This window comes from Budorcas taxicolor, chromosome 4, assembly GCF_023091745.1.
Source record: "Budorcas taxicolor isolate Tak-1 chromosome 4, Takin1.1, whole genome shotgun sequence".
NCBI classification, from domain to species: domain Eukaryota; kingdom Metazoa; phylum Chordata; class Mammalia; order Artiodactyla; family Bovidae; genus Budorcas; species Budorcas taxicolor.
The window spans coordinates 7,316,393-7,343,727 of record NC_068913.1 but is presented as its reverse complement, the minus strand read 5'-3'; the positions used below and the strand labels follow the sequence as shown (position 1 = coordinate 7,343,727).

The following is a 27,335-nucleotide window of genomic DNA, read 5'->3' as shown; positions in this document are numbered from 1 at the left end:
AACCTCAGATATGCAGATGATACCACCCTTACGGCAGAAAATGAAGAAGAACTAAAGAGCCTCTTGATGAAAGTAATAGAGGAGAGTGAAAAAGTTGGCTTAAAGCTCAACAATCAGAAAACTAAGATCATGGCATCCAGTCCCATCACTTCATGGGAAATAGATGGGGAAACAGTGGAAACAGTGGCTGACTTTATTTTTTTGGGCTCTAAAATCACTGCAGATGGTGACTGCAGCCATGAAAACAAAAGATGCTTACTCCTTGAAAGTAAAGTTATGACCAACCTAGACAGCATATTAAAAAGCAGAGACATTACTTTGTCAACAAAGTTCCGTCTAGTCAAGGCTATGGTTTTCTCCTGTGGTCATGTATGGATGTGAGAGCTGGACTATAAAGACAGCTGAGTGCTGAAGAATTGGTGCTTTTGAACTGTGGTGTTGGAGAAGACTCTTGAGAGTCCCTTGGACGGCAAGGAGATCCAACCAGTCCATCCTAAAGGAGATCAGTCCTGGGGTTCATTGGAAGCACTGATGCTGAAGCTGAAACTCCAATACTTTGGCCACCTGATGTGAGGAGCTGACTCATTTGAAAAAACCCTGATGCTGGAAAAGATTGAGGGCAGGAGGAGGAGACGACGGAGGATGAGATGGTTGGCAGGCATCATTGACTCAACGGACATGAGTTTGAGTAACTCCGGGAGTTGTGATGGACAGGGAGGCCTGGCGTGCTACTGTCCATGGGGTCACAAAAAGCTGGACACGACTGAGTGACTGAACTGACTGTCAGGGATCAGGGGGCTTCCCAGGTGGCGTGAGTGGTAAAGAACGTGCCTGCCAATGCAGGAGACCTAGGAGACAAGGGTTCAATCCCTGGGTTGGGAAGATCCCTGGAGGAGGAAATGTCAACCCACTCCAGCACTCTTGCCTGGAGAATCCCATGCACAGAGGAGCTTGGTGGGCTACTATCCGTAGGGTTCTGAAGACGTGACTGAGCACAGCACAGTGTTGGAGCAGCCTGTGACGTAAGACGTCTGACACCAGCACAGCACCTCCTCTTCTATTACAGAACAGTAACATTTCTATCTTAACTGTTCTCTGTTTCCTCAGTGATGAAAAATAAAACAAAGGAAGGTACTGGGACAGAAGAACACTGGCTGCCTCTCCAGGAAGCCTGCAGCACCTCTCAGGAGTCTCAGAGCTCAGCCTCCCCCGTCTGTCTCCAAGGGATGCCACCCAGAGTCTCACAGTAGCTGGAAGCCTCAGGGACGGCTGGGGACTTCTGCAAGAGACTGGTTGCATGTGGCGGCCCCAGCTAAGCAAACATGCGTCCCTTCCAGCCCTCGACTTGGGCCGAGTCTGTTTTATCAGCTAACCTGTAACTCACAAGGACCTTCTATACTACGGAATTTCCAGCACGTGGTGTGTGTGTGCAGAGGATCACTGTGCCATATTACATGGCGGTGCACCGCCCTGCACTTCTATAGGGCATGTGAGGTCACCCGGGCCGTTTCTGTGAAATCACTGTGGGGTGCAATCCCACGAGATGGTCCGAGCAAGACATTTTCTTTAGAATGACTGTCGGGGGACACTGTTTCCCTCGAGGCCCTGTGAGGGGCCAGACGATCCGCCATGTCTCCTGCAAGGCCCTGGCACTCTGGGAATTCCCGAGTGCCATGCTGCAACAGGGAAACCATTACGCTCCTGATGACCTATGCGCGCCCACCCTTGGTCCCGACCTTTGGTTCCCCATTTCTCTAAGGCAGTGGTTCTCAACCCTCCCCACACCCAGGGGACACTTGGGGCCGTCTCAGCTGCTGGGGTGCTGCTGGCATCTCATGGGAGACATGAGGGCAGGCTGCTCAATGTGCTGCGAAGCACAGCACAGCCTGCTCCCGCCCTAAGTGCCACCAGCATCAGGTTGGGAACTGGCTCCGGCTCCGCTGATGTAACGGCTCTGCAGGAGCTTCTGAGACTGAAAACACGTGCGAGGACCGTCGACTCCCAGAGCCCAGTGACGGGGCGTGGAGGGTGAGAGGCATCACCCGTGGAGAGGTGCGCACTGCCACATGCTGTGACCTCGGGGTCTCACTCAGTGACCAGTGACGCATGCACACACACACACACACACACACGTGCACATGCACGTGCGCACACACACACACACACACACACACTCACAGTGACCACCAACACGCACACACGGAGACTGGGGATGATACACACACACACACACACATGCACACACAGTGACCACCAACACGCACACACGGAGACTGGGGATGATACACACACACACACACACACGCACACACAGTGACTGCTGACACACACACACTGTGACCGCTGACATGTACACACACACACGCACACACACACAGTGACCACCAACACGCACACACGGAGACTGGGGATGATACACACACACACACACATGCACACACAGTGACTGCTGACACACACACACTGTGACCGCTGAAATGCACACACGGTGACTGGGGATGATACACACACACACACACACACACGCACACACAGTGACTGCTGACACACACACACTGTGACCGCTGACACGTACACATGGTGACTAGGGATGATACACACGCACACACACAGTGACTGCTGACATGCACACACGGTGACTGGGGATGATACACACACACACAGGGACCGGGGGAAGATACAGACACACAGGAACCTCGGGTAGAGACACACACACACACACACACACACACACACACACACACAGAGTGACCGCTGACAGGCACACACAGTGACTGGGGATGATACACACACACACAGGGACCGGGGGATGATACAGACACACAGGAACCTCAGGGAGAGACACACACACACACACACACACACACACACACACAGGGACGGGGGGAATAATACACACAGCGACCTCGGGAAGACACACACACACACACACACACACACACAGTGACCAGGGGATGATACAGACACACAGGGACCTCAGGGAAACACACACACACACACACACACACACACACACACACACACACACACAGTGACCGGGGGATGATACAGACACACTGGGACCTTGGGGACACAAACACAGATACAGAGACAGACAGTGAGTGACTGCAGGATCACACACACACACACACACATACACACACACACACAGTGACCGGGGGATGATCCACACAGTGACCTCGGGATGACACATACACACAGTGACCACAGTGATGCACACACATTAACCTTGGGGCTAACAAGCACACATAGTGACCGTGGGTTCACACACACAGTGACCTCGGGGCTGACTTGCACACATAGTGAGTGTGGGGTGACACACACAGACAGTGACCTCGGGGCTGACATGCACACGTAGTGACCATGGGTTCACACACACACACACACACACACACAGTGACCTCGTGGCTGACATGCACACATAGTGACTGTGGGGTGACACACACAGGGACCGGGGGATGATCCACACAGTGACCTCGGGATGACATACACGTAGTGACCGTGGGTTGACACACAAACACCCCGCGACCACGGGTGCCCACCTTGAGGAGCCTGCAGGCTGTCACCCAGCACGTCCGGCTCTGCTCATCCTCGGCACAGAGCAAGCGCAGCTCCTTAGCCTCGTTCCTGACTCTATTAGGCTAAAGGAGAAGGAAGACCTGTGAGTGTGAGTGAGTCAGGACCACCCTTCCTCTCAGGGCAGAGCAGAGCTCCACCCGCAGCACAACCCACCAGGTGGCAGAGACGGGAGCACGGGCAGGTGTGTGCGCCTGGACACTGGGCATCACTCATGGCTCTGCGGGGCACAGGCTGGGCCTGCTAGTTGGTTACTTAGTACTTGGCTGAGTGATCGGCCATCCTCCCACGGTGAGTGTTGGGGGAGACAAACAGGAAAGCAAACCATCAAGGTTGTGGGGGTAGCAGGGCATCTAGCTCCTGCAGGGAAGGTGGGCTCCGGGAAGGACAGCCACTCATGGGTTTTGGAAGGAGGTGCCTTCCGTCACCTCTGAGGAAGAGGCAGCTGCGGGAAGGGCCCGCAGGGTGAGCTGAAGCAGGGAGGAGCCTCCAAGACTCAGGGCTGTGGAGGCCAAGGACAGACGCTGTGGAAAGGCCCAGAGAGGGAGACCAGTGTGGCCCTAGAAGAGACAGCGGAGAGCTGGCAGGTACCCACCCAGGGGCAGGGGCTGGCTGTGATGGAAGAAAGCCCAGACCCGAGGGGCCCTGAGGGGTCAGACTAGCCCAGCTCTATGCTTCGGGAACCTGGATGTGGAAGAGGGTTGAAGGCCAGCCCTGCGTATGGCGGATACAGTGGGAGAGGCAGAGGCCGCAGGGCTGTGGGCTGGCATGTGAGCCAGGGGAAAGAGCAACGGCTCCAGTCCCCCACGAGCTGCTCTCCACCAGCCGCCTGTGCACTGCGCCCTTCAGGGGGTTTGAGGTCAGTTCTTACCACTTGTAACCAAAGAAGCTTCACCAAGTCAAGCAGAAAAATAGTATTTTTGGATGGAATAGGCTCCCTCTGCCCCGCCCAGCTGGGGCACTATGGGCTCGCTGACTGGCAACCTCGTGTGGGCAGCGGGGCTGGGCAGTTCCCACCCTGTGAGCACTGGGAAGACCCAGGAAGATGACGGAGGTAGAAACCTCAGCAGACTGTCTCGTGCACAGTGGGTAATTCAGTAAATCTCTACTATTATGATGACTGACAACACAACCCCACCGAGTAGGAAGGACTGTGTGTGTGTGCACGTAAGCATGCACACATATGTCCACATGTGCTTGTTCACACAGGCGTGTGCAGCTATGCACATGCACATGTGCGCATGTGAGTATATGTGTGAGCATGCACCCTCAAACACCTGCACAGTGAGAAGCAGAGTTGTGGTCACCCCTAGACTAATGTCCTGGTTACTGGAAGCCCACACACAAGGCATCAGCTTACTCAGTACCCTGGAGGCCACTCAGATGACAGGCTGGGGGGCGTCCCTAAACCACGGGGCCCATCGCCCCTAAGCCATGGGGCATTGTGCATCAGGGATTCTGCTTTTCTCTGAGCATCTGAGCTACTCAAGGACTGACACACTGAAAGCACAAATGAAATATTTTTATACTAATGCATAGATCCAATGTGAAACTGTTTGTTGTTTTTAAAAAGCAACAACCAAGAGAGGAGGTCGCTGGTTTAATTTCAAAGTTCACCGTGAGTCTCAGGGTGGGCGGTACCTTTATGCAGAAGCCATAGTCTGTGGGGGCACTGTACTGCTTCCTGCCAGCAATCAGGGAGAAGATGCTGCTGTCCTCCAGGTCAGCCAGCAGCTGCAGGTGTCTGGGCTCCTGCGGGGAGGTGGTCAGGTTTATAGGGGGGAACTTCTCAGCACAGCCAAGAGCAAGTGTTTCCTGTCCTTGTCAGCAGAGGGCAGTCTAAGCGTGCTCTCAACACCTCTCCCCTTTGACAGTCTACAGGTTATAACCATGGTGTCACATAAGTACCAAGTTAAAACCACATCCCCCAGCCCCTGCTAAAAACCCCACCTCCCAATATTCAGACAGATGGATACAATGTATCTGATATTCCGCCTTATAAGGTAATATTCAAAGTGGAAACCAGGACATCTGCAAACCATGGTCAAGGTTAGGAGTATACGCTCAAATGCAAGACCCCCACCACGGTTGTCATGCTGAGTGATCAGTGGCCAACTGCTCGCAAAATGTCCCATCCTGTGCCTTAAATGTCCATCCCACATCTGTTTCCTCCTCTAGGTGACAAATGACCTGGGGCTCAGCAGCAATGAGGAGGACGCATAAGGCGCACATCAGAGCTGGGAAATGAGGAAGTGGACCTCCCTGTGACCCAGGAAGACCTGCAGCCTCAGAGGAAGGGAGTGCAGCCACGGCCCTTCCCTCCAGCTCACGCCCCCTTCCCCTGGTGGCCATGCTCCTCCTCTCTGATGGCCATGCCCGTTCCCTCCAGCTCACGCCCTGTCCCTGGTGGCCATGCTCCTCCTCTCTGATGGCCACGCCCATTCCCTTCAGTTCACACCCTTTCCCTGGTGGCCACGCCCCTTCTCTCCTGACTTCCCAGAGCCTGATGCTGGGCCAGCACCCTCCCCTGGCGTCCCCAGCTCCTCCCCTCTCTCTCCGGCAGGAACAGAAGAGACTGCAGCTCTTGGATGGTATAAGCACGGCCAAGGTCAGCTGGGTATGCTCCCATGGTAGGTGTCCTCAGATGTTACAGGAAAATAGGTCAGAAATGCAAAGACACCAAAAGACCCCAGCAAGGCCAGCCCACAACACCCCAGCTCTCTTCAGAGGCCTGCAGCCATTTTCAATCCCTCACCTCCTCTTCCCACTGGGGATACACACAAACTGCAATTTATTCCATAAGATATCTACAATAACATATATTAGATTGGCATCAGGGTGACAATCATCTATTGAATATCCTTATGGCGATCCTAGACACCAACTTCCAAATTATAGACACTAAGTCAGCATCTTCCAAGGGACTCAGGCAGCCATGAGGCTCTGCTGCCAGCCCACAGAGGGAGCCCGGGCTGACCCGCTTGGCAGTGGGAGGGCACACAGCCCCCGGGCCTCAGGTCTGACATCACCTGCTTTCCCAGGGAGACCTGTGCACCAGGAACTCTGAGTTTAGCTGCTACACACTCAGCTTAATAAGTCATGAGCTGGGAGGAGGCCACGGTGCGCACCTTTACTCGGAACCCTCCCAGCCTGGTGTGACTGGCAGTTGGGCCTTTAAAACTCACCTTCGAAGCTCCCTTTGTGGAGCAATAGAGGCCGGATCTCCGCAAACACACATACAGCTTCTTCCACGATTTCCTTCCCAGCTCCTTCACGTGCAAAAACCCTTGAATCTCAGGACAACTACTGGAGTTTAAAAAATTCTGTTGAAAGAAAATTTTAAAAGTCAGATAATACTGACGTGAAATTATGAGGACATACTATGAGCATCATTGACACTGGAACATTTTATGAATTACCAAAATACTCTTTTTGTATTAAACTGAGTGCTTTCAAATATTTTTCCTTTCAAAAGTCTTAAAATTCCCATCTAAATTGGTGGTGCCTAAAATATAATTCGTGTTTAAACACACCAGCAAACAGATCTTTTTAACGCTGAAAAACAGAAGTCATAAATCTCATAAGACGATATGTTTAAGCATCCTGCCCTTTATTCTATTTTTCCTTAGAAATCCCAGTCTGATCCTCAGAATTTGGGCAACAGAAGTGCCAGAAGCACTGATCAGAAGCACGTGGGCTGGGAGAAGCCATCTGGTTGTCACTTTGACCACATGTCCCCTGGTGAAGCTGTGTGTCCTGTGTCTGTCCGTCTCCTGAAACAAACACCCACTGTCCCCATTAACTCCGCCCACTGGCAGCACCTCTTTCTTTGGGAAAGAGAGGGCCGGAGCCAGGTCTGGGGTGACCCTTGTGGGTCCCCGCCACTGACTGAAACAGACATTTCTCCTTCTGCAGGTGGGACAGGCCAGCTGGGCAGGTCCCAGTGCTCCCCAGGCAGTGCTTCTGGGGTCTCCAGAGGTCACTGTACCCCTCACCAAGCACCAAATCATCTCAAATCAGGCAACTAAGATGCAGAAATCATTTGCCCCTCATTGTGCATAAACCAGGATAACTAAGTATGGACAACTCTAGCCAGAGTACACAGATGCTGTGGTGGGAGGGCCCAGAACAGAATATGGAGGCTCTCAGCTTCCAGAGGCAGAAGAAATAAAGCAGGAAAGGGAGGGCTCAGGGAAGAATTCTATAGGAACTACATTCTAGTACTTTCTCATATTATATAGAAGGAAATGGCAACCCACTCCAGTGTTCTTGCCTGGAGAATCCCAGGGACGGCGGAGCCTGGTGGGCTGCCGTCTCTGGGGTCGCACAGAGTTGGACACGACTGAAGCGACTTGGCGGCAGCAGCAGCAGAAAGTGCTGGTTACGTTAGTGAATTGTTTATTCTCTCACTTAACACACTGTTAAGAGATACATTTTTAGGGGCACAGAGGAATATTCTGACCTCCTAGAAGAGCATGAGTCAGCAGTAAGTGTGGAGAGGTAACTGGTGGCCCCTCCATCAGTAGGGGAGGGAAAGGCCAGGTTTAACTAGGAGCAGACTTTAGGAAGCGAGAAGACAATGAAGATAGGTATGTTGGGTTTTTTAGAGTATAAGAAGTAACTTTTTAGGGATTTTAGAGCAACCTAATCAGTTCTGGGGACTTCCCAAGTGGTGCTAGTGATAAAGAACACACCTGCCAAAGCCGGAGACTGAAGAGACGCAGGTTTGATCCCTGGGTTGGGAAGATCCCCTGCAGGAGGGCATGGCAACCCACTCCAGTATTCTGCCTGGAGGGTGCCGTGGACAGAGGAGCCTGGTGGGCCACAGTCCATGGGGTCGCGAAGAGCTGGACAGGACTGAGCGACTTGGCATGCATGCACGGATCAGTTTTTGCTATGAGACGGACCCACTCTTGCTGTAGCGACTTCCAGGGCCTTGTGCTTGGAGATGGGGTTGGTGCTCGCAGGGGACATGGGAGCTACAGCTTCTCTACCCCACTCTCCTGCTCTGATGGCCTCTGCCAGTCTATCCTGTTTCTAAGTGCTTGTTTTGAGGAAGCCTGGCTGTGTGCGTGCTAAGTCACTTCAGTTGTGTCCAACTCTGCGACCTCATGGACTGTAGCCTGCCAGGCTCCTCTGCCCATGGGACTCTCCAGCAAGAATACTGGAGTGGGTTGCCAGGCCCTCCTCTCTTCCCCACCCAGGGATCGAACCTGAGTCTCTCATGTCTCCTGCAGTGGCAGGTGGGTTCTTTACCAGTAGCGTCACCTGGGAAGCCTGGCTACACACAGCTTTCCCAAGTAAATATGTATTCCTGGATACTCCAAATTCCAACAGGAACCAAGGCTCATATTTGTGAGGACGAGCTCAACTGATCCAAGTTTCTACCAGGCCCCTGGGACAGCCCGAGAGCATCTATGCAAAAACTCCAGCAGAAGCCTCTTCCTGCCCAGTACCTGCAAAAGCTGGGTGTGACTGCCGTTGGACTGCTGGCACCACGTAACCATCTGTTCTGGGAAGAAATTCTAGGATGTGGAAAAACAAAGACGGTAAAGGTTAGCTTCCAAGTGGGGAAAACCTACTTACAGATATGCCAGTACTAAAAACATCCCTATAAGCACGATTATGGACAATCTGTATTTAAAATGATGGTCCTTTTAATTTATCACACAGTGGAAACACTGACTTCAAAAAGGCTGCATCTTCTGTTAAACGCAGGATCAAGTTTGAAGTCTGTGATGCCCTCTCTGACCCACGCCTCACAGTGCACCCAGGCAGAGGGCTGCCCCACTCCCTAACTCAAGGACACAGGTGGGAGCCCGAGACAAAGAACTCTTGAAACCAGGACATGAGCACGGGGATGTGAAGAAGCCTTTTCTGGTGCATTATCCAAAAGCAGTTATCAGATCTCTTCTTTTCAATAAAAAAGCAGCTGAACTGTCAGGACCAGAAGTAGGCACTGGGACTTCTCCCCCAGCTACTGTTGCTGTGACTCAGGACTGGGGCTCATGCCACGGCAGGTACGAGGTTCCCCATGCTGACATCCCACAAGGCAAGGGCCCCAGCTCCCCAAAACAGAAAACGCCAAGAAACCAGCTTAATATACCCAGATGTTGATTTCTCTACTGCTTCTTCCCCCAATAATCCCAAAGCAATATTTGCTACTTGCCAAGAGTAATGAGTTTTTATTTTACTGAATATTTGACCAAGTTGCTCCAGTTGAACTAAGAACTTCCAAAATAACTGAAGAAGCTCACCCCAGCTCTCTCTCTCCATTTAGAGACTGACCTCCTTATCCACTGTTACTTTTGGGAAAAGGAGACGGTTACTTTGGTCAGAACAAAGGCATTCAATTATGCATCAGAGAGACAGTTTCCAGCCAGTATTGCTGGGTTAACTAGCAACACTGATTCTCAAACCATCTGCCTCCCACTACATCTCAGTCAGTGAAACTCAAGTAGTTTATACTTGCAATATTTCCAGAGTTCCAAACCCCAAATCCAAAGTGATAAAACTCACCATGGGATTTTTGAAAAACTCGTATTTTGCATAATTCTTCCTGAATAAAAATTTACTTTCACTTGCCATGGTGCTCTCCACCTGGACCACCAGCTCATGGTCTTCCAAGCACCGCTCTGCAGGAGAAAGTATTGTCGGAGATGAGACAGGCAGAACCTTCCAGGCAGCCTCGCAACCAAATACAAAACCCGACTTTTCCATTCTTTAAGCATCGTGGCGAAGACGAGACTGAGAGCTAAACCAAATTGAAATCTCACTTTAATGTGTTATCAAGCGCATAAGAGGTCTTAGGACTCACAGTATGAGGAACTCAGATCAGTCCTTGCTTTTGCATACTTCTTTTCAATTTGGCATCAACAAAGCTTAAGGAGAGAGTCAATAAAGACCCTTCACAGGATTTCCCCAGTAGTCCAGCGGTTAAGACCCTGCTTTACAATGCAGGGGACGTGGGTTTGATCCCTGGTCAGAGAACTAAGATCCCACATGTGTGGGGTAACTAAGACCCATGTGCCACAACTAAGACCTGGCACAGCCAAATAAAAACTATCTCTAAAAGGGACTCTTTGTAAATGATTTTGCCTTTAAATTAAGAAATGTCAACTCTTGAAAAGAACAGGGACTCTAACAACTGGGAAAACACCTAAAGACAGAGCGGGGGAGCTCTGAGCACGGAGGATGCACAGGTGGGTGGATAGAGGGGCAGCAGGCAGGGTGCGGCTTTGACTGCAAGAAACTCAGCCGCCTGGGGGTGAACACGGGGCAGGGGGGTGACCAGCAGGCAGCCTGTCCCCATAACTGGCCGAGCGCCAGAGCCCACGCTAACCACACGCATCCTAGAGCCGCTCTCACAGCTGGACCGGCTTGTTGGGAAGGACACGCACATCACATGGCCCTCGTGCAAGCATGCACACACACACTCCTCGGCGCAGGACTTGGCCGCGCCACCAACCTGGGGTAGGCTCTCCCTCACAGCCTGAACGCTCTGGTTCCACGGGGAGCACAAGGAACCACTCTGCGCCATGGCTGGCGCCCACCACGTGTCCACACGCAGCCTGCTGACGGGGTGGCGGGAACTAGCCTCATTCCCTAACGCGATAAATGACCAGCGGGAACCCAGGGCAGCTTCGAGTGTGAACCGAGGCCAAAACGGTAGAGAAGTAGGTACTATGAAATTGACCCAAAAGGGCCGTGTCAGCCCTTCCCAGCCCCCACCTCCTTTTACATTGCCAGCCGGGAAGCCCCAGAAAGTCTCATCTTCAGGGAAGGATGAAGTGGAGGGTGACAGCACTCCCGAGTCCAAGGCATCTCAGAACGTGGGAGAATTCCTGTCCATGAAGGACACGGTCACCAGGGCACTGGTCTGAGCCGGGTATGATGGCATGCAGAGCACACTCAGCCTTGGTTTGATATCAGGGCAGGATTCCTTGGTAGAGACATACTCAAAGCCTGAATTTCCTCCCCGATGGACAGAAAGCTCAGGTACCTCAGTATGGGCCAGACCAGGCACTGGCGCTGACCCATCGACAGGCCCCAGATGTGAGGGGAACTGGCCAGCAATTCAGGAGCCACACGCACTGCCTGCGGTCTCCCCAGGACAGAAGAGAGGAAGCAGGGGCAGCCTGAGCATGCCAAAAGCAGCTCCATCTGCCACCAAGACAGGGGTCAGCAAACAGAATAAAATAAAAATAGACACCACCACCAACAAAATAGGAATTAGCACCTGTCTTCCATTTAGAACAAACTCATGACTTTCCTGAAGACTTTAATTCAGAGAAAAATATTTCTGTCGTTATGAGGGGAAAACTACTACAACCCAATAGCCTGATGATGGTTGGTTTATAGATTTAAGGGTTTTTCATCAGGTAAAATACGGAGAAGGAAATGGCAACTCACTCCAGTATTCTTGCCTGGAGAATTCCACGGACAGAGGAGCCCACAGGGTTGCAAAGAGTCGGATGTGACTGAGTGACTAACACACACACGCAACAGGCAGAATAAGGAGAAATAAAAGGGCAGGCGGCAATGACCTGGTCCTCCGGACAGGAGCTACCAGCTGCACGGGGCACCCAGACGCCACGTCCCAGGCAGGCTCCTCTCCTCCCGGCCCAGCAACCCTGGGAGAGCCGCACACAACAGCGTAAGCAGACTGCCAAGGGTCCCAGCAGCAGCTGCTTCTCCGCCCAGGGTCACTCTGCTGACTCCACAAGGCCCAGACACAGAAACAACTTAAATGTCCACTGACAGAGGAATGGGCAAAGAAGACGTGGCGCACATATACAATGGAATACCACTCAGCCATAAAAGCGAAACGAAATAACGCCGCTTGCAGCAAAATGGATGGACCCAGAGATTACCGTATCAAGTGAAGTGAGTCAGAAGGAGAAAGACAAACACCATACGATACCACTTCTATGTGGAATCTAAACAGCGACACAAATGAACGAATCTACGAAGCAGAGACAGACTCCCAGACACAGAGAGCAGACTTGTGGTTGCCAGGGGGAGGGAAGGACTGGGAGGCTGGAATTAGCAGATGCAAACTGTTATATACAGGATGGGTGAACAAGGTCCTACTGTACAGCACAGGGCCTGCAACAAACCAGAAAGAAAAGAATGCAAAAAAGAATATATATGTGTGTGTAGAACTGAGTCACTCTGCTGTACAGCACAAATTAATACAATACTGTAAATCAACTAAACTTCAATTCTTTTAAAAAAAAAAAAAAGCCTGTTTTACTTCTGTGGCCATGCAGCGGACACAGGACTCCTCTGCAGAAACCCAGGCAGCCCCAGCGGGTGGGGTGGGGCTGGCAGGCCCAGGGCCCAGCCAACCGCACTAGGAGGTGTCAGCATCCCCCTTCGCTGACCCCCGCAGCCCCTCAGACCAGCACAGCCCGCATGGCACAGATCAGAGCACTGAACAGTTGCCCAGGGGATCGCCTGGCTATGCGGAGCTGTGAGAAGCAAAACATGCCCCCAGAAAACATCCTGCTGTCTAGATCTGCCCAACAAGCAGCTTCCTGCTAGGTGAATCCTTCAGTGGGGAGAGGGTGTCATTTGGTGCCTTTGAGATGTAACAGACACAGAGATAGAGATGAGGGTCAGCCTGCAAAGGCAACTGTGTGCATCAGGGCTGAGGGTGGGCAGCTGCTTCACCCAAGACCGCTGTCTGCACGTGCAGATGTCGGGGTCTGGATGCACTGGGCCTTCCAAAGCGCGGCTGCCGTACCCTTCTCATCTGACCAGGAACAAACCCAAATCAGGAAACACGTGACACAGTCACCTAAGACCACTGACCACTCAGGGCTCTGCCCCAGGCTTTACGCCCAAGTGCCACAGGACGAGCACTGTAGGAGCCGACAGCAGCACCAAGGAGGGGCGTCGTACCTGGCTGTGGCCACAAGTCCAGTTCAGGGGGAGGGCAGGGAGGGTTCCCCCAGCCAAGACGTCGCCCACTCATGCCGGCAGCTGCCCCCGGGCCTGTGCCTCTGTGAGCATGATGCTCTGCTGAGGGTACCCTCAGAGGCTGGAGAGCCCACACGTATGCATGGTCTCTGACTAATGGAAAGGAAGTAACTGTCCCACATCCTCTAAATCATCACTCGTTTCTGAGTGTGAAAAAGCTTAGTACTGTTACGGTTATCATAGCTTAGCTGCAAAGACTGGCACAGCAATTGTGGCTGGAAATCCTCAAATTCTGAGGCTACACATTGACTCAACCACTTGCCTGAGGGACCTGCACGCATCATCTCCCTTTGGCCTGAGCCACCAGCCCTGTACACATGCAGGTTCCAGGAGCATTCCCGACATACACTTGACAAGAGTGTGACCTTTTGGAGAGAGAGTCAGTGACCGGGGAGATGGGGCTGGTGGCTCTGCCCTGAGAATGGTGGGGCGAGAGGCGGCAGATGCGTGTGCCGGGGGTCTTGGGAACACAAGAACACCACCTAGCACAGAGAACACCCCACGCAAGGGGAGTGATGCCGAAACACCCAGGCTGCTCTGAAAGGTGCTCCCGCAACCCTGCCCCGTGGAAAGCTTGAAACGGGCTGCCGGACCTTCCTCTTCCCACTACTGGGTGTCTGACCATTAAGCGCTGGTGGATAAATAGAAAGAATCAGACTTTCACCTAAAGAACAACAGATCAGAAAGAAAACGACAGGCTTAGATCACAAAGAGAAGACACAGGGACGGGAATGGATAAGCTTTTTGCGGACAGTGGGAGGTTTCCCCAGATGCTGCTGGACTTGGTGTATCTAAGCCTGCAGAAACATCTACAGAACCTAGTCACTAGGACCACGGGCCCGCTCACTGCTCACGGAAAAGGAGCCAGTGGGAGAAAGTGAGGAGGAAGCTTCTGAGGGGACTTTTTGTGTCTGTAATTCAGCTCACTGACTTCTTTTTGTCAAACAGGATCCAAATATTCTTTGTCATGTTTATGATTTTACTGGCTCCTCTCTTTCTTTGTTCCCCCTTTTTACTTGGCTATAATGAACTGTTGTTCCCTAGAGGGGAGTATGTCAATCCATCTGTGAATCAGAGAAAGAATAAAGAATGAAACTTGTGAGGATCACGTCCCTGAGACTACTGTGTATGTGCACTTCATTTCTTCTTCCCTCAGAATAAATTTTCTTCATGTGATGAATCATCTCCCAGGTTTTAACATACATCATGTCTCTACTATATGATGTTATAGTAGGTGCTACGAGAAGAAATACTGGAATAACAATTTCTCAAGCAGTCCTTGTGTGTGACAATGTTCTGTCTGTCTGTATCCACTGCACATATTCTCTGTGGACAGTGACAGTCATGTATTAGAATATCTGCTGAAGATGCTTTCATAGTTCCTTGTAAATTAAAAGTGGCCAGACTCTTGAATAGTCTTTCAACGATATTCATTATATTTGGATCTAATTATGCAGATACATCTTTAAAATTAATTCTCTATGTATCTCTGTACACATGTATATGGATATACACACGTGTGTACATGCATATGCATATATGTCCATATATACATGTGTGTGCCCGTGTGCACACATACAAACTGCAGGGCTCGGACACTGTCTAGTTTCCAAATTTACTTGTGTGTCAGCAGATGCCTTGGGTGGCCCTAGGAAACCACTAGGGCGATGTCTCACACTGGAGCTTCCAGTCAGTTGCTCATTGAGCACCGCTGAATGTACCCGGTAGAAGGTTGCTGCGGACCAAGGAAAAAGCCTCAGATGACACACAAGTGCACTGCACATCCGCAGTGACAGGAAAGAAGTCAGAAGTGCTTAGTGCTTACTTTAAACCACACACCGTCTGTCTGACAGCACAGCGGAGCCAGAACACGTGACCTCAAGCAGTGCCAACTCAAACGTACCTCGTATTACGTAGGCTTAGATTGTATATGAGTTGCACAAATGCCAGTTAGTGAAAGGAATATTCCAGACCTAGGTTTAATTTCAATTTCTTAATTGTTCTAAAAGGTTATAAGAAAGACTTTCAACTACGGGAAGAAGTCTCCAAGCTGTGCAGTTTTTCTCTCCTTCAAGACATGGAAAGAAAATACAGCTGACTTACATACAGAAAATTCTGGTTTTAAACACTTGCCTATGATTTTAGAAGCACCATACATTATCCAATAAAAAATTAAATGAAAGTTTGAAAAGCTTCTTTACCTGAAATAAGCCACCAAACAAACCAACCTCAAACTTTAATAAGTTCTGTACATTTCAAAATAATCTCTTGCTCTCTCAAATACCCAGAGACACTGTGGGAAACTCAAACTTAGATGACATTGCCCCTTTGACTCCTGGGGGCCTCCCTGTGCCTTCCTGCAGGCTGTCACCACGGCTCCCCAACCCCATCTGGTGAAGGAACGGCTCTGCAGAGCGATGCCGGAATCTTCCAGGGCACCTCTGGCTGACTCCCCAGGGCACAGGTGTGCAGCAAGCCCTGGGCCCCTCACAGCCAGTCCTCCTGCTGGACCAGAGGGACCCTCCTTCCTACTGTGTCCTAGCCCTTGAGAATTACTGCTCCAAACATCCAAGAGTGAGATTCCGGAAGCACCAGAAGGGAGAGGGCCACGAGCGAGGAAAGAGAGAGTTTAGAAGAGGAGAAGCAGCAGGAGCACAGATAGACCACCTGCTCCACTGGCAGGGACACTGCAGTGACAGGCTGGCATCCGCTGGTGGTGGCCTTCACCTGGCAGCACCCTGAGTACCCACTGCTGCTCCCCACCCGGAGCTGCTCCCCAACCTGGAGCTGCCCCCCAACCTGGAGCTGCCCCCACCTGGACCTGCTCCCCCTCCTAGAGCTGCTCCCACTTCTGGAGCTGCTCCCCAACCTGGAGCTGCTACCCCTCCTGAAGCTGCCCCTGCCCAGAGCTGCTCCCTCTCCTGGAGCTGCTACCCCTCCTGAAGCTGCCCCTACCCAGAGCTGCTCCCCATCCTGGAGCTGCTCACCACCCAGAGCTGCTCCCACACCTGGTGCTGCCCCCCAACCTGAAGCTGCCCCCCGCCCAGACCTGCTCCTCCTCCTGGAGCTGCCCCCACCCAGAGCTGCTCCCCCTCCTGGAGCTGCCCCTACCCAGAGCTACCCCCACCCAGACCTGCCCCCTTCCTGGAGCTGCTCCCCCACCTGGAGCTGCCCCCTCTCAGACCTGCCCCCCTTCTGGAGCTGCACCCCCACTTCTGAAGCTGCTCTCCCACCTGGAGCTGCCCCCTCCCAGAGCTGCCCCTACCCAGACCGGCTCCCCACCTAATCCCAGGTGTGGGTGGTGCTCCACCAGCGCCCAGCTGTTGTCATCCACACAGTGACTTCTGTAAACCAGCAGCTGGCACAGGTCCCTGGCCGTCATGTCTGCCAGAATCTCCACCACTTTGCTTGTCCCGTCTTCACTGAAGACTTTAACATCCTGCAACACAAGAATATGACACTTCCAGATGAACAACTTCGGGTCTTCAGAAATAAACACTGATACAACACACTAGGGGAAAATTATAGATGACAGCACTCCAACATGTATCATTGGTTTTCCAAGCAGCAGGTGACTGCAGGCTGCACCCATCAACACTCTCCTCTCATCCCCTGCGGATGCACAGGACAGACAGGATTCCAACACAGGCTCTGAAAACACCCAAGAGACCTCCGGGACATATGGCCAAACCAATGTACGAGCTGCTTTTCCGCGGTCTGTCTCAGGAAGTCCCAGATTTCCTTTTAATGCTGCTGGTGGTCTTGGGGTGGGACAGTTTACAGCTGAACCAACTGAAAGCAACAGACGCCCCGCAGGAATCCCTAACTCTGGGTGACTCCAGCTGCTCTCCCTTTCAAGGGTCCCCAGTGCCGCAGGCAGCACCCACTGTCTCCTCCCGTCATTCCCTACCCACCTCATGCTCACTGTAGCTCAGGAAGAAGATGAGAAAAGGAACATGAATACGCCGAAACTCAAACAACTGAAAAGGGCAGTCCCCAAACTCTTCGGCCCTCCCCCTACAAAATCCAAGCCAGCTTTGTTTCCCCAGAGCTGTTCAAAGCCATGACCTATGGCAGCTCCCAGACAGGGGAATGGCCAAGCAAAAATTCAGAGACCAAACATTTTCTCTGTCCCAGCTGCAAAATCAGTAGGGGTGTAGCCTTGAGAGGAAACATGAGACGCTTAAAAAATCTTACCTCAACAGCATGGAAAAAGCAGTCAGAGGAACAAGACGGCATTTTAAATCAAGACTGTGTCTTGAAGGGGAGTGTATCCCCAGCCTTTCCCACTGTCCCTGGCAGGCAGGACCCCCACTCCGGGCACCGACCCACCGACAGAGGCCTGGTGGGCAGGCTGTCTCTGGGCAGCAGGGCAGCTGCTGCAAGGCTGCCTTTGGCTCGGTCCTCTAGCTCGTGAATTAAGCCACGCGGGGCAGACCAATCAGGGCCTTGCCTGGGCCTGACGCAATTGCTCCCCTGCTCGGTGCTCCCGCCCGAGGTGGAGGTGATGACAACAGGACAACAACACGAGGCTCAGACCAGTGCTCCAGCGAAACGCCCGCTCACTCCTCCCCACGGTCGTGACGCCCCGGCAGGATGCTTGGCCCGAGCACGCGTGTTCTCTGAACTCAGGCCTGGCTGCCAAATCTCTCAGCAACCTTGGGCCCTGCAAGGCATGCTATCACTTGCAAGTTCGGAGCTGGAGCTTTCTGTGGCCCGAATGTCAGCTGCTCCTGAGGAGTTGGCTCCACTCCCTCCCTCCCCGCTCCAAGTCCTTTTTCTCGAGTTTTGATTAAGTTTTGATTTGAACATTTCTCTCCACTGCGAGGAGTCTCACAGGAGACGGTGAGTTGCTAACATGAAGTCCACAGGGAGGGTGTGTTCCCCTGAGGACTGTCCACAGCAGACTTACAGTCTCAGAGCCAGAGGGCAGACAGGACCACCCCAGGGACTGAGCTGTCAGTGGGGCAGGGACACTGTTCCCACCACCTCTCCACCAGCCGTTCAACCTGGTGGGGGCAGATCAGGACTCAGGAGCCTGCTTATAACTCACATTCATCTTAAATGAAACCCACTCCATGTCTTTTCTGGAACTGACGTTTCACTGAATGACAGTTCTACTTCTCCAAAACCAAGTCAATATTCAAATACAGATAACATGACTGAGTTTATGAAAACAAAATGGAATTTTAACAAAGAAAACATGTCTCTGGTGTACAGGTAAAAACTCTGTAAGAACAAATACATTAATACAAAAGAAAAACAAACCTAGAAAAAGAATTCATACAACTGATATATATGCTAATTACATAAGTACATATATAATCATAAATATGTAAATTATAAATATATAAATCTTCCACAGCACTGCAAACATACAAATACCCAAATCAGCATGTTCCTAATTTTCCTTCTTTCCTAAGTTTCTAAGTGAACTTATCTGTGATTACAACGAATATTATCTTCTCTAGGAAGTTTAAATTAGGTTGAAGTGTGTTTCCTGTCTCTCTCCAAGTGTCTTCCTGCCCAAATCAGCCAGAGCGGCAGCTTTTAAATCTTCTTTTCAGTCCTACTGCACTTTCCTTTAAACTCTTTCTTCACTTCCCTTTGCTCCAAGACCATGCCCCCAGAGGTCTAAATATAGACCGAGTATTAAAATCTAAGATGTGCTTGGTCATATGGCCACGTCCCCAGCTTTCAGATCCCCAGAGCCAGGGACCTGCTGGGGGTGGGGCAGGCAGGCTGCGGCCTGTGACACAGACAGACACAAGGGTTACAGGCTGCCAGGACAGGACCGCAGATCCCGTACTGTCAGCTCCGCCCCGACACAGCGCCATCCAGTTATCTCGCCAAAGTCACCAGGGCCTGCTGACCAGATTAAACAGGCCTCAAGGCAGAAAGCCAAGGAAGCCACCATACACACCCACAGTCTCACCCAGGGAGCATGACGAGCTCGAGAGGAGAGTGTAACCAACCAACGCACAAAGGAAGGTGCTGTTGGAACTGCCAGCCTCTAAAGCCAGCAGCTCCAGAAGGGGCGTCTTGCCCTGTGCCCACCACCCCTGCAGTCAGCAACGGGGCAGGGCCGGGCTCATTCTGGAAACAAGTGAGAGTCGTCCATCTCAGCCTTTGGTGCAGCAGGCCTGGGCTGAGGGATGCCGGGGAGCGGGCTAAGGTCCCGAGTGAGATGCTCATGGTCCTGTGAGGGCGGGATGCAGGAGCTTCTTTCTCGTTAGCTTGCCAAGGCCTCCACTCCACTAACTCAGTTCGGCCAGGATGAGATCGACCCCGAGGGGACACAGGGCTTCAGGGTAAACCTGTTTGGGGAACACACGGATCTGGGTCCTGCGAGGTGGTTGGGGGGACGGGACTCAGAGCACAGACCAGCAGCGCCAGTCTGGCCCGGTCACTCCCTGGCTCTGTGACCCCAGTGATGGAAGGGGCAGCATCATTCATGACCCCCCTGGCTGAGGTAGGGGTTCTGGGGAGAATCAGACCCACTGCAATCTGGCCTCAGCAGCAACTAGCCATGGGGACTTGGCTGGGCCCGGCCTCTCTGTGCCTGTAAAGAGGGGATCTGGCAGCAGCCTCATGGGGTCAGCCCGGCTGGGGCTAATGGGAGCCTCTTCTGAAAAGCTCCCAGCCCCCTTTGCCTACCCCCAGGGTGCCCTCACATGCGCTGGGGAGCTGGGGACAAGGCAGGAGCTCGCTGAAGGCCTGAGACACAGGCGAGGCGGGGGACTAGACCCGGACAGCCATGACTGACTCCGGTTTGCAAAGAAGACGGCAGACCTCATGATCACTGAGATTCAGTGGGAACAATAACTCGGAAAAGCCAACTGCTGAATCTTCCGTCTTTGCACTGCAAAGGAAATTAAGTAGCTAATTGCGTTTAAAGACAAAACTGCCATTTATTACAGAATCACCTATATGGGAAAAGAATCTGAAAAAAGACTAGATATGAAAATGAAAGTGTTAGTTGCTCAGTCATGTTTGACTCTCTGTGACCCCATGGACTGTAGCCCGCCAGACTCCTCTGTCCATGGAATTCTCCAGCCAAGAATCCTGCAGTGGGTTGCCATTTCCTTCTCCAGGAGATCTTCCCAACCCAGGGATCAAACCCAGGTCTCCCACATTGCAGGCAGATGCTTTACCACCTAAGCCACCAGGGAAGCCCAGAATAAATCTATGCACACGCATTAACTGAAATCACTTGCAATGAACACAACACTGTGAATCAACTATACCCTAGTATACGAACTGTCTAAAGTGAACCTATTTTTTAAACACCAGAAAAACTAAAAAAAGAGCAAACCATGTTCAACGTAACACCTCCTTATACACTTAGAAAATATGAGAACGTATGCCGTCTGCATGGTGGAATTCCGATTCTGAAATTTGTAATAAATTCCTGGACTGCATTGCTTTCTTGCTGTATGAATGATAAAAATAAATAAGCTTTGAACTAAAAAATACCATTAGAGAGGGATAATTACGTCAACAGCTTGAGACTCCTCCAGCTCAGGGTTCACGGGGGGAGGAAGGCTGCGCCACACGCAGTCCTCTGACTGGCTTGGTGCCGCAGCCCATCCTAAAAGCCTTGACGTGGGAACAGAGGTTCTGTTTTTCCTGCAGCTCTGTTGACACCTTGCTGCATTCACTGTGCAGAGAGGGGAGCAAGAGCTTGGATCTGTGCAAATGTGCAGGAAGGAGTTTAAGAAGAGCTAGGGTTGAAGATACATCATGTCCACGGCCTCCAACAGGCAGACAGACGGAGGGCCACCTCCCTCCTGCCGCCATTATTTCTGCTTCGGGGACCAAACATTTCCTGCTGGGGCCTTGCAGGTCGGAGTCTTGTCCGAATCCTGCAGACTCTTGACACTGGCAGAGACCAACCCATGAAAACGGCAAGCGGAGGCCTCTCAACCCTTTGTCTCAGGGTCGGCCGAGGTGCAGGGCATCCCTGGGGGGTCGGAGGGCTCTCAGTGCTGGGGCTGAGCTGAGTAGATAGGCCATCCTGGGCACAGGACCCAGAGAGCCTGCTGTGTCTGAGCTGAGCGCTTGTCTCAGTTCTTTATCATCCAACTTTCTCCTCAGTTCAAAAGCCCTCTGGGTCCTGCTTAAATACATTTTCAAAGTGAGGATGTAAGCTGGGCTTCTCATTAACTCCCGAAGCCTCCTGTAAATCCTGTGGGTAAACCCTTAGGGAGAAGCCAGGCTGTATCCAAGGGCCACCAGGGGGCATCCAGGCGGGAAGATCAATATCGAAAGGAAGGCCACACTAGAAGTTGCTCAGCGCCGCTACCGATTACAGAAATGTGAATCAAAACCACAGTGAGGGACCACCTTACATGGGTCAGAATGGCCAACCTCAGAAAGTCTACAGACAACTAACAAAGGAGATGATGTGGAGAGAAGAGAATGCTGCTGTGCTGTGGGTGGGACTGTAAACTCACACAGCCACTGTGGAGGACAGAATGGACGTTCCTAAAAACATCTAAGAAGAGCTGCCACGTCATCCTGCAATCCCAGCCCTGGGCGCGTATTCAGAAAAGATGAAAACTCTAATTTGGAAAGACACGTGCACCCCAATGTTCACAGCAGTACTCTTCACATGAAACAACCTAAGTATCCATCGACAGAGAAACGGATAAAGAAGCTGTGGTACATAGATACAATGGAATTCTACTCAGCCATGACAAAGTGTGAAATAATGCCATCTGCGGCAACATGGATGGACCTGGAGATTGCTGAGGGAAGTAAGGTAGAGAGAGAGAAATATCATATGACACAACTTATATGTGGAATCTAAAAAAATGATACAAATGAACTCGTCTACAAAACAGAAACAGACTGACAGACAAAGAAAACTTTTGGTTACCAGAGGTGAAAGGGAGGGGTGGACTAATTAGAAGTCTGGGGGTAGCAAATACAGAGTACTACGCATGAGACATCAACAGCAAGGTCCTACTGTGCAGCACAGGCGACAGTGTCCAGTGTTGCGTAAAAAACTACAGTGGAAAAGATCTGAGCAAGGAGATACACCCGCACGTGCTCTCTGTGTGCTAAGTCGCTTCAGTGGTTTCCATCTCTTGGCCACCCTCGGGACTGTAGCCTGCCACGCTCCTCTGTCCATGGGATTCTCCAGGCAAGATGAATCAGTTTGTTGTATAAATGAAACCAACATATTGTGAACTAACTATATTTCAATTTAAAAAATATCAAAAGGGAGGGAAGAGTGGGTGATGGGGTTGGGAGGTGTGGGGGAAACCCTGGTCTGGCCGGGCTTGTGAGGAGGGAAAACAGCAAAGCCAGTGGCGCCTGAGCAGTGGCAGGTACAGTCCTGAGCACGGCAGAGGCCACGGTGGGGCCCGACGCGAACTCCCTCCAAGGTCAGGATCCCTCTCTCCCACCCAGACACAGGGTAGAAGCCCCAGGCGGGGAGGACCGCTCTCCCAGAGGGAGGAGACGGGTCCACTGGGGCCCAGGTCTGAAGCAGGGCCTCTGCTGACTGCTTTTCTCTCTGTCTGCAAGAGGCTTCCCGGGAGCTACCCGAGGCTGCTGACCCCAGGGGCCCTCAGAGCCCCCATGTGGTGCGGCCTAGCAAATGTGGATGAAATTAGATGTACTTCAGATTAGGGCAGGGCCAGGGCTGGGCTTGGTTTGTTTTAGTGAAAAGAATGTAATTCCACTGACTTCTGTTTTCAGTTCTGTTCTAAACTGATGTTCTTTTGAGCCACAAGGAATGACAACTGAAGCCCACCGTATGCTGTGACAACATTAGCATCATTCTGTTCAGCAACACGGACCCAAAGGGACTTTAAAAGAAACAAGGGTCTGCGTTATAATCTACTGACTTCAAGGTTTCAGAGACAATTAAAAATATTATAAGTCCTCACAATCCTTTCTAAAGGAATTAAAGTTCTAAAAACAACTCACAAAGTAATTCCTGGAAGTCAAGCACAGACCTGGAGCCCCCCACGGACACCCTCGTTGCCTGGTGCCTGTGGGCAAGATTCAGGGCACAAGGCTGCCTGCTGGCACTTCAAAGTCACTACCTGGAAGAATCAATTTTGACTGGCTCACCTATATTTCTTTTCAAGTTTCCTAGAATAGATACATACAGCCTATTACTTTGAGAAAAGCAATTTGTACAGAGTGGTATCTTATAGGAAATAAAAATAACAGCTCTTTAAAAAACATCCTAGGGACTTTCATGGCGGTCAGTGGTTAAGACTTTGCTTTCCAGTGAAGGGGGTGTGGGTTTGATCCCTGGTCAGGAGTTAAGATCTCACAAGCCTCAAAGGCAAAAAATCAAAACATAAACAGCAGAAGCAATATTATAACAAATTCAATAAAGCCTTCAAAAACGGTTCACTGCCGCCCCTCTTCCCCCAAATCCTATTCTCCTTTGTTGAGGTAGAGAGGAACCAATGGGCCCCACTTCCATGGAGCTGAGAGAAGATTCTCAGTGCTTCTCTGGGCGTCAGAGTCCTTACACGCACAGGGCTGCTCTCGGGGCCCATCTGGCCCCCACTAGCAGGGTCCTGAGCTGTCCTGGGAGCGTCTGTTCACATCTTTTTCTCTGCAGAGCGCCTGGGGCCTGGCCTGGCTTGCTGCTCTGACTGCCTATTCACCCGGGGAAGCGCTACCCACTGCCTGCCATACCTGCCTCCCTTCTTCCTGAGCGTCAGAGTGCAGCTGAGGCTTCCACTCCACCGCAGCGACCTGCTGAGACTCTGCAGCCCTGCGCCAAGCCATTCTCATCTACAAGCCTCCCCTCCCCGCAAGCTTCCAGGACTAGGCACCACGGCTGGGCTCCGGGTCACGCAGGGGGTGTGCGAGTCTCTGCCGAGAGATGCCCCATCCTGCCTGCCCGCCCACGGCCCTGAGAGCTGTGGAGGGTGGCCGCTTTACAACGTAAAGGAGAGGACGTCACTCAGGGTGCAGGCGACACGGGTGTTCCCATGCTCTGAGCTCTGTGTAAGGACAAGGCTGGTGGCCTCCAGGATATGCCAAGTCAGGAGCAGATGGGCTCGTACAGAGGGGACATTCCTGACACATACACATACATGGAGCAGATGGGTCGTACAGAGGGGACATCCCTGACACGCACACTTTTGTTGGTGTTCAGCTGCTAGGGCATGTCTGGTTCTTTGCAGCTGCATGGACTGCAGCACGCCAGGCTTCCCTGTCCTCCATGTATCTGTATAAATACACACACATGCATATACACACAAATGTACACACACAAACACTCATGCATATAACAGAGGGACTGGTCTGAGTGTAACTTTAGGGTTGGGCAACCAGCCCTGCGCCAGCAACAATAGCACTGTCGTGTTTGTGCTGACAAGCGCCCACGTTCACACCCAAGCCATTCAGGGGACACAGATACATTCATCTTTTCTTGTAGGTCTCACCATAACATGTTTGGAAAACACATTACGGGACAGAGGAAAGAATGTGGCCATCGCTGACAACGCCGACTCACAGTTACAGCTCTTGAGGGTGTCCTTTTCCCGTCTTCCCCTGCACTGCTGTTTATAAATAGATGTGTGGCCACCACCGGGCTCAGACGGCGTCTGAGGTTTTACAGTCGTGGTGCCAGCTTCATGTGACACCAGCAACATCACGGTGTGCCCAGGTCACTGTGTTTCCCCAGTGTGTTAGCGCTGGCGGGGGATTTCTGCTCACGGCTGTGGGGAAGGCGGTGCTGTCCCAGGGCTGCCCACTCTGGCTTCTCAGTGATCCTTCTTCCCACAGAGCGCCCCGGCACATCTTTACATCAGTCTTGGAGTGTGGCATGAATTATTTTCTCAGGATAAATGGCCGGATGTCAATTTTCCCAGAGTACCACCTCTAAGAGGGGAAATATTTCCGAGAAAGGAGATGACATGTGTTAGGCAGAATGCGTACTATTCCTTAAAGCACAGGCCTCCTCTGAGCATCTCCAAACCTCCACCCCCCATTAGGCAAGCACTCATCAAACAAGCACTGGGTGCTGGCCCCCCTCTCCTGATGTCCAAGGCATCCCGCTCCCCAACCCCAACCCCACACTATCTAAGTGCACCATTACGGAGACTGTAGAAGCTGCCAGCATGGGATGCAAGCTCCTGCTCCCCACTCCCTGCATGAGCCATCCCACCCTAGACCTTCGATATCCTCAGCCCCAAAGAGAGGGGTGTTACACAGGCTGATGGTGAGTGTCACTCACAGAAATGCATGCAACGCCTCAGCCCAGAGCAAATGCTCCATATACGCTCATTCCAGACACGCCTCTCGACTCCTCCTGCTGGGGCGCCATGCACCTAAAAGACCCCCTCCCCACCGGCTGCAGGACAGAGACTGTCCACAGCACCAGTTCAGGAAGAGGGAGCACTTGGCAGGAAGCTCACCCTGGGCTTCTGCTAAGCTCAGAGACTTCTATGGGGTTTTCCACTGTTTCTAGCCTAATCAGTTGACAATCCAAGAATTTGAAGTTTGCATTGTATTTCAAGCAGCTGAAGCCCACGATGAGAGGCAGTGATGGTCCTTGAGAAAAGAGGCCCCTATCATGGCCCGTCCATCCTGGGGGCGGTGAAGGCTGTGCTGTGCCCAGAGCAGGGGTTGGCAAGATGACCTGTAAGGGGTCTGCTGACTGGGTTCTCTCTCTAGTTCTGCTGGGCACAGGCAGCCCTGAGGCATGAATGTGGTACTGAAACTTGCAAGGTGGCCTGGGAGTGGGTTTTTCAGTGTGGATCAGAGCCCCTGAAGGAGCAAACTCCCATGGCCAAGCCCTTCCCTGGGGTGGCAGTGTCTTGTAAGGGAATTCATGGCACTAGGGTTACAGATGTGCAGCGTAAATGCAATTCCTACTTAAGTACGAAGTTTTTCAAAAGTGAGATTAAGGAATTAGGTGTCACAATGGTATTGTGTATTAATGGTATTAAGTATTGTTAAGAAAACAGTCTGGATCTTTTATAGAAATAGACTAGAAGATTTATAGATAAACGGTATGATGGCTGGAATTTGGGTCAAAACAATATAATATATAAGGGGGTGTGGTTTGACAGTTGTGGGGTCTGGGTGGGGGGCATGTGGGGTTCACCACTATTCTACTTTTGTACAAGTTCTATTCCTCATGGAAAAAGAAGGATAAAGCCACAGGAGAAACAGAGCAAATTTGAAGACTTCTCCTGGCTAATCTATTTGAAGAACTGAACCCACATTTTCTCTTATGAATCTTAAAATGTAGTAGAGAAAGCGGTACCCCTTCCCGCCCTGAGTGGTTCCTGACAGAGGCTGGACACCCCCCCCATGCCCCCACCGAGGCACATCTGGCCACGTCTGAGATATCTCTGATTGTCACAAGTGGTGTGTGTGTGTCGGGGGGGACTACTATCATCTGTAAGCTGAGGCATGATTGCTGCTGAACATAGTCCAGGGCCCGGGATGGCCCCACATTACTGGGACAATGTGAGGTCAAACCAAACAAGGACTGCAGTGGCCATGAGTCATGGAATCCAATAACAATTAACCTGCTCTTAAGACAAATAATCGCACACCCAGACACAGCTGGGAGAGAAGCGCTGCTCATCCTCACGGCTGAAGGCCGACTGACAAACGCAGCACAACAGGGCGGGAGTCGCCACATGGGAACCGGCCAAAGGAGGTCGGAGGAGGACGCAGGCAACGCGGCTCCAAGCTCCCTTCCTTTCAACTCCTTTCTAGTTGCAAGGGAAAGACGCCACGTCGCAATGGAGAAACCTAGCCGACAGGACTAATACATACCC

The 27,335-nt window shown here is 51.7% G+C and overlaps 1 protein-coding gene across 2 annotated transcripts in view; it reads right to left on the bottom strand.

The window, feature by feature from the left end:
* The window catches only part of GRB10 (growth factor receptor bound protein 10), a 215,047-nt gene that overhangs the window by 25,604 nt on the left and 162,108 nt on the right, over positions 1 to 27,335 (bottom strand). For both annotated transcript variants that reach the window (XM_052638568.1, XM_052638570.1), the window contains 6 exons: positions 16,843 to 16,999; positions 10,096 to 10,211; positions 9,033 to 9,101; positions 6,762 to 6,899; positions 5,218 to 5,328; positions 3,543 to 3,641 (listed from right to left, as the gene is read on the bottom strand). In XM_052638568.1, coding sequence (XP_052494528.1) covers positions 3,543 to 3,641; positions 5,218 to 5,328; positions 6,762 to 6,899; positions 9,033 to 9,101; positions 10,096 to 10,211; positions 16,843 to 16,999 — 690 coding nt within the window. The remainder of the gene's footprint in view (positions 1 to 3,542; positions 3,642 to 5,217; positions 5,329 to 6,761; positions 6,900 to 9,032; positions 9,102 to 10,095; positions 10,212 to 16,842; positions 17,000 to 27,335) is intronic.